General features: G+C 43.7%; 1 protein-coding gene across 2 annotated transcripts in view; it reads left to right on the top strand.

Moving 5' to 3' along the window:
* LOC120318772 (G-protein coupled receptor 20-like) overlaps positions 1 to 12,988 on the top strand; it is a 33,258-nt gene extending 20,270 nt beyond the window's left edge. For both annotated transcript variants that reach the window (XM_039366831.1, XM_039366830.1), the window contains one exon: positions 11,608 to 12,988. In XM_039366831.1, the coding sequence (XP_039222765.1) occupies positions 11,629 to 12,660 (1,032 nt within the window). In that variant the 5' untranslated portion in view covers positions 11,608 to 11,628 and the 3' untranslated portion in view covers positions 12,661 to 12,988. The remainder of the gene's footprint in view (positions 1 to 11,607) is intronic.
* The last annotated feature ends 1,102 nt before the right edge of the window (positions 12,989 to 14,090 follow it).

Here is a 14,090-nt window from a genome sequence, read left to right as displayed (position 1 = left end):
CAGGAACATGGAAAAAGCAGCTGGATGTTTGACTTCTTCTCTAGCAAAGTCAGCGTTTCATCTCGTGGGGGTGAATTTATCTGAAGATTTATCTGGAGCCTCCGAATGTGTGGAAATCTTTTTTTTTCCCCTGTAGCTTGACTTGAAAGGACAGTTGGTGTCATTAGTGGCTTTGAAAGTGTTGAAAGAAAAATCTTCACCAGGGTCTAGTCCAAGCCTGGAATAAATGACATGGAGACTGCTTTAGAAAGAAGGGTGCAGTTTGTTGAAGAGGAGCGCCAGACAGAAAGATGGCTCTGGAAGAAAAGAGTCAGAGCACATGTAGGGAGTGGGTTTTTATACCCTCTGGGGCTCTTGAGGTTGTTTCCTGTTCCTGTTTGAGGCTTTGTATTTCCTGTATCATGTACTTGGACCTTTTGGCATTGGTGGGTTAATCCTATTATGTCTCCTGTCTTTAGAATTTGGGTGGGGGTATGTAGATTTTAGGTGTCGTTGTCTTCCTAATTTCTTCAGTTTCTAGCTGGAAAGCTCCAATCTTTCTGAAAGGATTATTGAATTTGCATTTCTAAAAGCTGGCTTCTACCTAGGGCAGGGGTAGGCAACCCAAAACACTCAAAGAGCCACTTGGACCCGTTTCCCACCAAAAACAAAACACGGGGAGCCGCAAAACCCTTTTGATATCTAAAATGAAGATAACACTGCATATATCCTTTTTTACCTTTATTATAGGGGTGTGTGTGTATATATATATATATGTATACACACACACACACACACACATTAAAAATAAAAGTAAAAATATCATTCTTGGGAATATCCATACTATTAAAACAATGATCACCAAGAGAATGCTTTAAGAGAATAAAATTACATACACACACAGGTAAAAAAAGGATATATGCAGTGTTATTTTCATTTTAGATGTCAAAAGGGTCTCTCTCTCTGTGTCTCTCTCCCTCCCTCCCTCCCTCCCTCCCTCTCTATCTACCCTTGGTCTGCCACTCCTCTTCCCCCACTCTCTTTCTCTCTCTCTCTCTTTCCTCTCTCTCTCTCTCTCTCTCTCTCCCCCTCCCTCTCTCTCTCTCTTTCTCTCTCTCCCCCCCTGTCCTATCTGCTGCTCACCTGGCAAGCTTCAAGCTGTTGTCCCACAAGCTCACGGGTAAGCAACCTCGTTTCTTTTATGACTCATGGACTTCAACTCCCAGAATTCCTGAGTCAGCATAGCTGGGCTAGCTAGCTCTCTCCTGCCCTTCCTGCTTCCTGCAGAGACGCAGCAAAGGGAGGAGCTCCGCCCAGTAAGCTTTTCAGCTCCTCGGAGAACACTGTGAGTGCACTCTGTTTTACACATACACACACACACACAGAGAGAGAGAGAGAGAGAGAGAGAGAGAGAGAGAGAGAGAGAGAGAGATGCGAAGAGAGAGATGAGAGAGAGAGAGAGAGAAGCAGGGGAAGCGCAATTGCCTCTCTGTCTCTGTCTCTCTCTGCAACGGCAGAGGAGGCTGGGAGCCACAGGGGAAGGCTCAAAGAGCCGCATGCGGCTCCAGAGCCGCAGGTTGCTGACCTGTGACCTAGGGGCTGGGCTGATTTCTGGGGGCTGGTTTCTGTCTTTTTTTTTTTTTTAAGATCTTTTCCATTACTCCTTTGGGGAACTATATTCTGCCTCTTTAATATTCCCCAAAAGATTTCTTTCTCTGGATTCTTCCCACAAAAGGGTGCAATGAAAGCCAGTTTGGTGTCATGGTTAAGGCATCAAACTAGAAAGCAGGAGATTCAGACTGTCTATGGAGCTTCTCCGTCATCCAGGTCATGCTTCTCCCAAAGATGCTTTTTTCAAGAGGCAACTGGACTTTGTTTTTTTCTTGAAGACGTTTCGCTTCTCATCCAAGAAGCTCCTTCAGTTCTGACTGAAGGAGGGGGAGGATGGAACAGTTTATATTCTTTGCAGTCTTCTGGTTATTAGCACTCTTTCTGAGGACCATTGAGGCCACTTGGAGGTATATCTGTGCTCTCAGGGTCATCTGAATAGTGCAAATGGACGTGGAATCTTTCTGGAACTGCTGAAAGGACAATGTCATATTGGATGAGAAGTGAAACAGCTTCAAGGAAAAACAAAGGAAATCCAATTGCCTCTTGAAAAAGCACCTTTGGAACAGGAGACTGTGAGTTCTAGTCGCGCCCTAGGTATAAAAGCCAGCTGGGTGACTTTGGGCCAATCACGAGAAGACTGTGAGTTCTAGTTCTGCCTTAGGCATGAAAGCCGGCTGGGTGACTTTGGGCCAATCACGAGGAGACTGTGAGTTCTAGTTCCGCCTTAGGCATGAAAACTGGCTGGGTGACTTTGGGCCAATCACGAGGAGACTGTGAGTTCTAGTCCCGCCTTAGGCATGAAAACTGACTGGGTGACTTTGGGCCAATCACGAGGAGACTGTGAGTTCTAGTCCCGCCTTAGGCATGAAAGCCACTGGGTGATTTTGGGCCAATCACAAGGAGAGTCTGAGTTTTAATCCCGCCTTAGGCATGAAAGCCGGCTGGGTGGCTTTGGGCCAATCACAAGGAGAGTCTGAGTTTTAGTCCCGCCTTAGGCATGAAAACCGGCTGGGTGACTTTGGGCCAATCACACAAAGACTGTGAGTTCTAGTCCCGCCTTAGGCATGAAAGTCAGCTGGGCCAGTCATGAGTTCTAGTCCTGCCTTAGGTGTGTGTGGACTTTGTCTCAGCTCCAGGAAGGAGACAATGGCAAACTACTTGAAAAACCTTGCCAAGACAGCTGCAGGGACTTATTCAGAGCGTCTCCAAGAATTGCATGACTGAATGCAATTTTAAAAAGAGCAATATAATGGGAGAATGTCCTTCCTTAACTGAGCCTGAAGGGACAACCCAATATGCACAGACCTTGTCCTGTCCCACGCAGCAACTTGAGGACTTCCGGGTTCCCTTTACAAGTAACCCACAGTTTGTTTAGTGACCGTTCAAAGTTGCAACGGCACTGAAAAAAAGTGGCTTATGACCGTTTTTCACACTTAATGACTGTTGCAGCCTCCCCAGGGTCCCTTGGCAATTGACTCACACTTATGACAGCCACAGTGTCCCAGAGTCACGCAATCTCCTTTTATGACCTTCTGACAAGCAAGGTCAATGGGGAAAAGCCAATTTCATTTAACAACCTGTTCCTAAGTTAACAAATGCAGTGATTCACTTAACAACGGTGGCAGGAAAGGTCGTAAAATGGGGCAAAATTCGCCTTAACAACTGCCCCGCTTAGCAGCAAAAAATTTGGGGCTCGTACGTTGAGGACTGCACGTATTACCACTACTCCTCGTATGCATTTCAAAACATTTTTCAAGTTGTTTTTTTTCCTCTCCATTTGCGCATCTCTTTGCTTGCGGGACCGTAGCAAATTTTCTTTGCAAGAAATCCTTGATCATTTTGCTGCCTTTTTTCTTTTTTTTTTGCGCACCACTTCTAGCTCTCCAAAATCTTATTTTAATTTGCGCATCTGTGTTTGGGATCGTAAATCTTGCCTGGTGTCGTTTCGCCCTTATTAGGCACTTCAACATTTCATGTAACTATTACGGCTGTCCAGAGCTTAGCCTGACGAGAGGATGTTTACAATCCATGTGTCAACAAAGCGCCTTTCGACGGAATGCCTTTTATTTCCTGGAAGGTGTCAAGTGGCATTTTTGTGGCTTTTTTGTTTTTTTCTCCAGCTGGGATTCTGGATCTCCTTAAAGGCTGAGCCAAAAGCTGCTTTTACATGCTGTACGCCCAGTTTAATGTTGTTGCGCAGAACAGGAAGCGTGGAAAATGTTTTGTCGGAATTTAAAATACTGTATGCATTTGTCAGGAAGAAGGGGGGGGCTAGAGTTGGTGGCTTCTCCTATAATTGTAATATTTACAGTTGCTCTGGCTCCCTCTAGTGTCCAATTCAAATTCCCAACTTATCATATTTTCTGTCAAAAAGTCCAAACAGCAGGATTTTCCCATGGGAAGGATTCCCACCATCAGTTTGAAAATTTTATTGATTTATTTCAAATCTATCTGGATTTCTAATCTGTTTATAACTTTCCAAAATCATGAGAGAGAGAGAGAGAGAGAGAGAGAGAGAGAGAGAGAGAGAGAGAGAGAGAGAGATCAGTGTTTCTCAACCTTGACAATTTTAAGGCATGTGGACTTCAACTCCCAGAATTCCACAGCCAGCAATTCCACGTGCCTTAAAATTGTCAAGGTTGAGAAACACTGATATAGATAGATAGATAGATAGATAGATAGATAGATAGATAGATAGATAATAGGTAGGTAGATAGATAGATAGATAGATAGATAGATAGATAGATAGATAGATAGATAGATAGATAGATATAAATAGAGGATAGATAGATAGATAGATAGATAGATAGATAGATAGATAGATAGATAGATAGATAGATAGATAGATAGATAACAGATAGATAGATAGATAGATAGATATAAATAGATAGAGGATAGATAGATAGATAGATAGATAGATAGATAGATAGATAGATAGATAGATAGATAGATAGATAGATAGATAGATAGATATAAATATAGAGGATAGATAGATAGATAGATAGATAGATAGATAGATAGATAGATAGATAACAGATAGATGATAGATAGATAGATAGATAGACAGATAGACAGATAGATAGATAATAGACAGATAGATATAAATAGATGATAGATAGATAGATAGATAGATAGATAGATAGATAGATAGATAGATAGATAGATAGATAATAGATAGACAGATAGATAACATAGATGATAGATAGAGATAGAGATAGAGATAGATATGTCTCCACTGTGCATATAAGGCGTAGTGGCACAGACCCTTGCACTGAATATCAGGTGTCAGGACAGGCCAGCTTGGAAAGGTTTCTGCATTTATCACTGTTGGTATCACCTGGAAGTATATGATTGTTTTCATGGGAAATGTCATTCAATCCAACTATATTGGATTGCAGAGCTGTGGTGGCGCAATGGTCAGAATGCAGTATTGCAAGCTAACTCTGCCCACAGCCAGCAGTTCGATCCTGACCGGCTGAAGGTTGACTCAACCTTCCATCCTTCCGAGGTTGGTAAAATGAGGACCCAGATGGTTGGGGGCAACAGGCTGACTCTGTAAACCTGCTTAAAGAGAGTCGTAAAGCACCATGAAGCAGTATATAAGTCTATAGCTATTGCTGTCTTCCCAGCATGAAATATTTCACAAAGGGATGGCCTACCTATCCCAGCCTGGAATTGGAATGAGTTATGTAGGTTAGTCCTACTAACAAATGCAAAATTTCACCCCTGAATGTCTATCTGATCTCAGCAGCATCAGCAGTGGTCAGTGATTGATCATGTGGCCCTAAGATGTTCTCCTCACAAGCCCTCATAATACATCAGATGTTTCAATTGACCATCGATCTCCTGGTATGGCCAACCTAGAGAAAAGAAGGACTAGGAGTGACATCATAGCAGTATTCCAGCATTTGGGGGGCTGCCACAAAGAAGAGGGGGTCAACTTATTCTCCAAAGCATCTGAAGGCAAGACAAGAAACAATGGATGGAAACCAATCAAGCAGAGAACCAATTTAGAAATAAGGAGAAACTTCCTTACCATGAGGACAATTAACCAGTGGAACATCTTGCCTCCAGAAGTTATGGGTGCTCCATCACTAGAGGTTTTTAAGAAGAGACTGGACAGCCACTTGTCTGAAATGGTATAGGACAGGGGTTGGCAACCTTGGCTCTTTTATGACTCGTGGACATCAACTCCCAGAATTCCTGAGCCAGCCATGCTGAGGGGAAAGGGAGAGGTTTCCAAGCTGAGCCTTTCTGGCTCAGGAATTCTGGGAGTTGAAGTCCACGAGTCATAAAGTGGCCTAGGCCTAGGCCAGGGGTAGGCAACCTTGGCTCTTTTGTGACCCGTGGACTTCAACTCCCAGAATTCCTGAGCCAGCCATGCTGAGGGGAAAGGGAGAGGTTTCCAAGCTGAGCCATGCTGGCTCAGGAATTCTGGGAGTTGAAGTCCACGAATCATAAGAGAGCCAAGGTTGCCTACCCCTGGTATTGAATCTCCTGCTTGAGCAGGGGGCTGGACTAGAAGACCTCCAAGGTCCCTTACAGCTCTATTCTGATTGATTGATTGATTGATTGATTGAGGCCGGTTGGATGCCGAACTACAATGTAAAGATTTTATATAAATAAAAACTTCATTGAGAAGAAGCTGAGGGACCCATCAAAAAAATAGCTCAAGATTGGAAGATGCAGAGAGATCTGACTCAAAGACTCTAAGAGCCAGACGTGACTGAATAGTTAACATTATCATCACCATCATTATCATCATGCTGGACACATATCTTGAGTGCCTTCTGCCAAGAATTGAATTTTTTAATTTAAATCAGTTTTCATTATAAATACTGTGGAAGCTGTAAAGGATTTACAAGCACCTTACAAGACGACTTGAACCACCCAGCCGTCTGAGTCTCCCTAATAAAATGTATTTATAAGTTTTGTAGTGTGCACTCAGATAAATACTGGAGCCAAATTTACTTAAGTCACCTCAGAAGCTTTGCTTCAAAAAAGCTCTTCAGATTGTTATGTTGTGAGGGAAGGTAACGGCGTGGACAAAGCAGGGGAAATTACACATGCAAATCGCCTACGAAAGCTGAGGAGCACCACTTGACAACGTGAGAGCTTCAACCACTTGGTGATATAAGCCAGAAGCTGCCATAAATCAATCCAGGATCAACTTTCTTCCAAGAAATTTGGAGCAAAGCGCTAGGAATCTTGAGCAACTTAAACGAAGGTGATTTTTTTGTATCTCTCTTAATAGGACTTCTGTTTGTAGGGACGCTATGAGTCCAAGGCATAGAATGAAGATCACGCAAAATATTAGTACCGCTTTATAAAACGCTAGTGAGGCCACACCTGGAATACTGCAGCCAATTTTGATCACCATATCACAAAAAAAGATGTTGAGAGTTTGGAAAAAAATTCAGAGAAGAGCAACTAAGATGATCCAAGGCCTGGAGACTAAAACATACAAAGAACGGCTGCAGGACTTGGGTTTGGCTAGTCTAAGGAAAAGAAGAAATAGGGGAGACATGATAGAAGTCTTCCAGTATCTGAGGGGCTGCCACAAAGAAGAGGAGGGGGTCATATTATTCACCAATTACCAGAGAGAAGGATGAGAAACAATGGATCTCCATCACTGAGTCTTCTCAAGTCAATGCTAGACCTATTGTCTGGATTCAGTTCTGTCCAGATAGTCTTGGAGCCAGAAAGAACATCTCTTGGTTCTGGAGCCAAAAAATATAAAGAAAGGCTGCTGGAATTGGGCATGTCTAGTTTAATGAAAAGACGGGCTAGGGGCGACATGATAGCAGTGTTCCAGTATCTCAGGGATTGCCCCAAAGAAGAGGGAGTCAAGCTATTTTCCAAGGCCCCTGAAGGCAGGACAAGAAGTAATGGATGGAAACTAAGCAAGGAGAGAAGCAACCTAGAACTAAGGAGAAATTGACAGTAGAACAATTAATCGGTGGAACAACCTGCCTCCAGAAGTTGTGAATGCTCCAACACTGGAAGTTTTTAAGAAGAGACTGGACAGCCATTTGTCTGAAAGGGTATAAGGTTTCCTGCCTGAGCAGGGGGTTGGACTAGATGACCTCCAAGGTCCCTTCCAACTCTGTTATTCTATTCTATTCTATTCTGTTCTGTTCTGTTCTGTTCTGTTCCTTTCTGTTTTTCCTGATCAATTAAGCAGTGGGCAGAGATTGATCTCCAAGTTCTAGGATTGGTCTGCAGGAGATGACCCTGGAGGGACGGGTCAAATGCGTCACCAGTCATGAGTCCCTGTGTGCCCACAAGAGATCAAAGGCCAGACCACCTTGAATTCCTTCTGTTCTTAACTCACTCTAATTTCCCATGACCGTGAGTAGCTCAGATTCTTGTAGAGAACTTAAGCTTACAATAATTTTTTGTACGCTTTTGAACTTCCCGGATTTCTTCATTTCCTTGGTGGTCTTAATCACAACAAGCCCTTTCTGGGGTTGTTGTTTGATATACAGGTGGTCCTCATTTTAACAACCACAGCTCAGCCCACAATTTCCATGGTTAAGGGAGACTTTTGTTAAGTGAGGTTTTGCCTCGTTTTTGCGATCTTCCTTGCCTCGGTTGTTAAGTGAATCACTGCAATGGGTAAGTTAGTAACCCGGTCGTTAAGTGAATCCGGCTTCCCCTTGGATGTTTGCTTGTCAGAAGGTCGCCAAAGGGGATCACACGACCCCGGGGAACCCTGCAACCGTCATAAATATGAGTCAGTCGCCAAGCGTTGGAATTTTGATCACGTGACCACGGGGATGGCTGCAACGGTCATAAGTGTGAAAAACGGTCATAAGTTGCTTTTTTCAGTGCCTTTGTAACTTTCAACGGTCACTAAGTGAACTGTTGTAAGTGAAGGACTGCCTGTATTGTGCAGTATTGTATTGTTGGTTTGTTTTCATGAATGATTCACGTCGTTCAGTTGGACCTACCGTATATGCCGATGTACAAGGTGACCCGGCATATAAGACGACCCCCGTCTTTGTCGCCGAGCCACATTCCTAGAACGTCGTCTTATATGCCGGAAACTACCAGTATTTCCGGCATATAAGACGACTGGGCGTATAAGACGACCCCCGTCTTTGGCGCCGATTTTAGCGCTTGCGGAAGTCGCCTTATACGCCGGCATATACGGTAAGAAAAATATGTCCGAAATAAGCTTAGCTAATCCAGGAGAATAATCCTTGATTCTCCAAATCCAGAGTGGGATAAAACCGTTTGGGATCACTGATCAAGAGTGATGTAAAATCTTTTTTTGGGGGGGGGGTGTCCCCGGATGTCAGGTCTTGTTGTTGAGAATACAACTGAAGTGAAGAATAGGTTTCTAGAACCGTCGTATCTCTAAATATCTCCTCAGCAATATTCCCTTTCAATCTTGATGGCTGCCAGATCTTTCTGTTGCTCCTGGACACCGAAGATCACAGCTTCACGCGTTCCCCAAAAGCAAAATACCATATTTGGCCAATCTCTGCCCCAGCTGAGCAAAAACTTGCCAAGAAAATGTTTAACCCTTTGTGTATAAATAATGTGACAAATTACCCGGAGGAACATTTAAACACAGAGCTGTTGGAAAATTAAGGCAGGACTAGACCACGGGATTAGATCCAGCTATTAAGAGCAGGGCAGGACTAATAAATACCAGCGAGGTTTGATTTGTTTCGAGACACGAGAGATGTAGAAAGCCGAAACTGCCAGGCTAAATGTTTATTGGAATTATATTATTGAAAGTGAAAACTCTTCTCTAACGTCAACCTTTTGTTCTGATGATGTGTTTCTACAACTGCCTTTACCCTACATAGTAAATTCAATTCATCTAACCTTGGCTGGGGAGTTTTCCAGCTTTGGGTGTTGTGCAAATCCAGCTGTTTGTCAAATTTGTGTTGAAAGCTGTCCACGAGCCTAGGAAATGGATTAACGCATTAACCAGGTTAATGGATTAATGCATTAACCCGGTTAATCCCAAGGCACAAAAGCAGCCATTCTCACCCTTTTCCCGTTCAGTCTCCCGGGGTTTTCTCCTCCCCTGCTGCCAAATAATGGTTTAGCAAGGCTTTGGCAGCAGCTTGGAAAACTGTTTTTTTACTACAAGTTGGCTGCAGGGGAAAAAATGTCGCAAATCCATATTAGGCAATACGTTACACCCACCCAAGGTCAAAAAGTTCTCCTGTGATTTTCTTTTAAAAGGTTTTTTTTTTTTTTACTTTTTAACACCTTTCGTAAATCACTTGAGCCTTGTTTAAAAGAAGAGTTAAGATTAGTTGTTCTGCTATAAAATGCAGACAAGCGGAACTTTAAAATTTATTGGTTTGTTGATTAAGAAGATTTACAGGAAGTCCTCGAATTAAGAGCACAATTAAGCCCAAAATTTCTGTGGTTCAGCAAGACGGTTGTTGCGTGAATGTTGCCCCTGTCGAAAGAAAAATCTTCACCAGGGTCCAGTCCAAGCCGGGAATAAACAAAATGGAGACTGCTTTAGAAAGAAGGTTGCAGTTTATCGAAGAGCAGAGCCAGACAGAAACACGGCTCTAAGAAAAAACTGACCACATATAGTAGGGAGTGGTAGGTTTTTATACCTTCTTGGGCTTTTATTTGGAGTTGTTCCTGTGGCATGAATTTTGATCTGGGTCTGCTATTCTGGTATTCTGATGGTGGTGGGTTAATCCTATTATGTCCCAAAGGACATATCCTGCTTCCCTGGGGCTGTGGCTGATGACTGTTGGATTTTTTGGTATGAAGGATTGTTGATTCCAGGGATCCTTGTCTTTCTAATCCCAGCTTCCTGACTCCAATCTTTCTGACAGGATTATTACATCTGCATTTCTGCAGACCCGGTTTCTGTTTGGAGCAGAGAGACTTGGGGACGAGGTTGGTTTCTATCTTTAAGATCCTTTGGGGAAATATAATATTCTGCCTTTTTAATATTTTCCAAAATATTTCTTTCTCTGGATTCTTCCCACAACCCATTTTGCGACCTTTCCTGCCACCGTTGTTATGTGAATCACTGCAATTGTTACGTTAGGAACACTGTTGTTAAGTGAATCTGGTTTCCCCCGTTGACTTTACTGGTCAGGGGTCAACAAACGGTGATCAGATGACCCCGAGATGCTGCAACCGTCATAAATACAAGTCAGTTTCCAAGTGTCTGAATTTTGATCACGTGACCATGGGGATGCTGCAACAGTTGTAAAACCATTGAAAAACGGTCAAAAGTCACTTTTTCAGAGCCGTTGTAACTTCATTCTAAACAAACGGTTTACTTCAGTACAGGACTACCTATCCTGGAAGAACTGGGAACCTAGTTAAATGATGGCTTGCTACAAATCTGTTGTGCTATCTGTATTCCATGCTTTGGGTGTGCAAAGCAATAGGATCTTTCTCTCATCCGGGAGCAGTTGGGATATTTGCAAATAAGGGTAGAGACAGGAAGCTTTGGGTCCAAACTTCCTTCCTAAAAGTTATACTTGACCTCAAGATTACACTACTGAGCAGTCCCAAAGGTGTCTTTTGGGGAGGCAACTGGACATTCTTTTTTCTCTTTGAAGACATTTCACTTCTCATCCAAGAAGCTTCTTCAGCTCTGATTGGATAGTGAGGAATGGAAGGATTTATACTCCTTGCAGACAGCTGATCATTTGCCTTCTTTTAGAGAGTCCTTGAGGCCACTTGGAGGTTTACCTGTGTCCTCAGGGTCACCTGAGTGGTGCAAATGGGTGTGGAGCCCTCTTGGAATTGTTGAAAGGACTGTGTTGTAGACTGGAGATAGACCAGCTGCCTGCAAGGAGTATAAATCCTTCCATTTCCCCACAATCCAGTTAGAGCTGGAGAAGCTTCTTGGATGAGAAATGAAACGTCTTCAAAGAAAAACAAGGAAGTCCAGTTGTCTCGTGAAAAGTCATCTTTGGGACAACCATGATGTGGATGACCGAGAATCTCCACAGACTATTGAGCAGTATAAAAATCGACCGTGAACCTGCATCTTTGTTTGTTGTCTTGTAGGTACCATTAGCGGCGTTGACCATGGAGCCTTCCAACAACTCTACGGTGTCCTCCAACTACAGCAATATGTTTAACAAATTTGTCCACCTGGATGGAGAACTCTCGGACAGATTTCATACCTTGTGGATAGTCCTGGTGGTGATCAATACCATCATCTTCCTGATGGGCGTGGTGTTGAACTCTGTAGCTCTCTACGTCTTCTGCTTCCGCACGAAAACGAAAACCACCTCGGTCATCTACACCATCAATCTGATCATCACCGATCTGCTGGTGGGCTTCTCTTTACCTATCCGGATCATTGTGCACTACGTTGCCAAGGACTGCCACACCTGTGCGCTCGTCCACATTTTCACCTATTTTGTCAACATGTACTGTAGCATTCTCTTCCTCACGTGCATCTGCATTGACCGGTACCTGGCGATTGTCCAGGTGGAAGCTTCGCGCAGGTGGAGGAACCCCGACTACGCCAAAGGGATCTGTGCTTTCATCTGGACCTTCGCCACCGTGATCACCTTCTCCATCCTCACCCTGGCCGTGAAGTTCTCCTACTGCTGCATTGCGCAGATTTTGCCCTTGATGGTCTGCGAGTACTTCTTCCCTCTGATCATCCTCACTTTCTTCACCACCAGGATCATGTGCGCCCTTTCCAAGCCCACGCTCATGCACCAGAGCCGGGAGAGGCGGATGAGAGCCGTGCAGCTCCTCATCACGGTCCTGATCATCTTCATGATCTGCTTCACCCCCTTCCACGTGCGCCAGCTGGCCATTGCCATCAACCCAGCCATGTCCTACAACCTCAGCTTGGTGGTCTACCACGTGACCGTCACCTTAAGCAGCCTCAACAGTTGCATGGATCCCATCGTCTACTGCTTTGTCACCAACAACTTCCAGTCCACCATGAAGAACATCTTCCGGAAGACGGAACTTGAGCAAGCCAGCGGGGAGGTGATCAGCATCAACAAAGGGTCTGGCTCAAACGCAATTATGGCGTTTGCGAACTCGATAGGGAACCCCATGGGTTTGGCTTTGCCGAGCAACACCACAAACTCCTAGACTTTGAGAAGCCTACAAGGGTAGAGATGATGTGGACTCTTCCTTTTTGCTAAAAAAAAAAAAAAGATATTTTTTTTTCTCTCAACGTTGTAGCTGGGTTCCAGGATTTTTCAAGCTTTCCAGTGACACACTCGTTTTATTTATGGCAGCTGGCTTTGTCATCTGGGAAATTACTTGGATTGCGTTTGGCACTCCAAATTCCTAAGAATTTCCCCGATTCAGGAATTTACGGAGAAAGGGACATGCCCAGCACCGTGTTTTGCTAGCCTAGAAGCATAGAATAACAAAGTTGGAAGGGACCTTGGAGGTCATCTAGTCCAACCCCCTGCTCAAGCAGGAGACCCCCCATACCATTTCAGACACATGGCCGTCCAATCTCTTCTTGAAAGCCTCCAGGGGGTTTGTGTTTGTTTTGGATGGTTGGTGGTTTTTTTTGGGTGTTGGGTTTTGGGGGGGGTGTGGTGGTTTGTGGAACGTTTTTTTGTTGACTTTTTTTTTTTGTGTGAGTTAGGGTGAGTTATTTGAGCTGATCAGTTGATGTTGGTGTGGTGGTTTTGACAGTTCTGAGTTTGTGGGCAGTGGAGTTTAAGTAGAGGTGAGTTTAGTGGTGAGTCGTTTTTTTGTTTGTTGTGAGTGAGTGTTTTTTCTGTGGTAGGTGTTTAGTTGAGCTATCAGTGTTGTTTGTGTGTGGTGAGTGTGTTCGTTGTTGACTTGTTTTGTTGTTGTGTGGTGTAGTTTGATTGTAGTTGGATTTTTTGTTGGTTGAGTTCTTGTTGTGTTCAGTGGTTTTTGTGTGTTTCTGTGTTTTGATGGGGCGCCCACAACTTCTGAAGGCAAACCGTTCCATTAGTTGATTGTTCTCACCATTACGAAAATTCTCCTTGGTTCTAGGTTGCTTTTCTCCTTGGTTAATTTCCATCCATTCTTTCTCAACTTGCCTTTTGGTGCTTTGGAAAATAGTTTGACTCCCTCTTCTTTGGGGCAGCCCCTCAAATATTGGAACACGGCTGTCATGAAATCCTCTACACCTTGTTTTCACCAGACTAGACCTACCCAATTCTTGCAATTGTTCTTCGTATGTTTTAGCCTCCAGTCCCCTGATCATCTTTGTTGCTCTTCTCTGCACTCTTTCCAGAGTCTCAACGTCTTTTTTATATTGTGGTGACCAAAAGTGGATGCAGGATTCCAAATGTGGCCTTACTAAGGCTTTGTAAAGCAGGACTCATACTTCACGTGATCTTGACTCTATTTATGATGATCTGCAGGACTAAGACAAGGAGAAAATGGATTTTGTAGTACCCGCTCTTATACTTTGGACAAAAAGAGATATAACCAAGCCTTTTGAAATGAAAATAAATCAGGATCACCGTAACCCCAGCAAAGGCAGCTGGCCTTTTGAAAAGACTCACTGCCTCAGCAGACTGAATGCC

This window comes from Crotalus tigris, unplaced genomic scaffold (assembly GCF_016545835.1).
Source record: "Crotalus tigris isolate CLP2741 ecotype Arizona unplaced genomic scaffold, ASM1654583v1 scf7180000020425.245734, whole genome shotgun sequence".
Lineage (NCBI taxonomy): Eukaryota > Metazoa > Chordata > Lepidosauria > Squamata > Viperidae > Crotalus > Crotalus tigris.
This window is presented reverse-complemented; position numbering and strand designations above follow the sequence as displayed.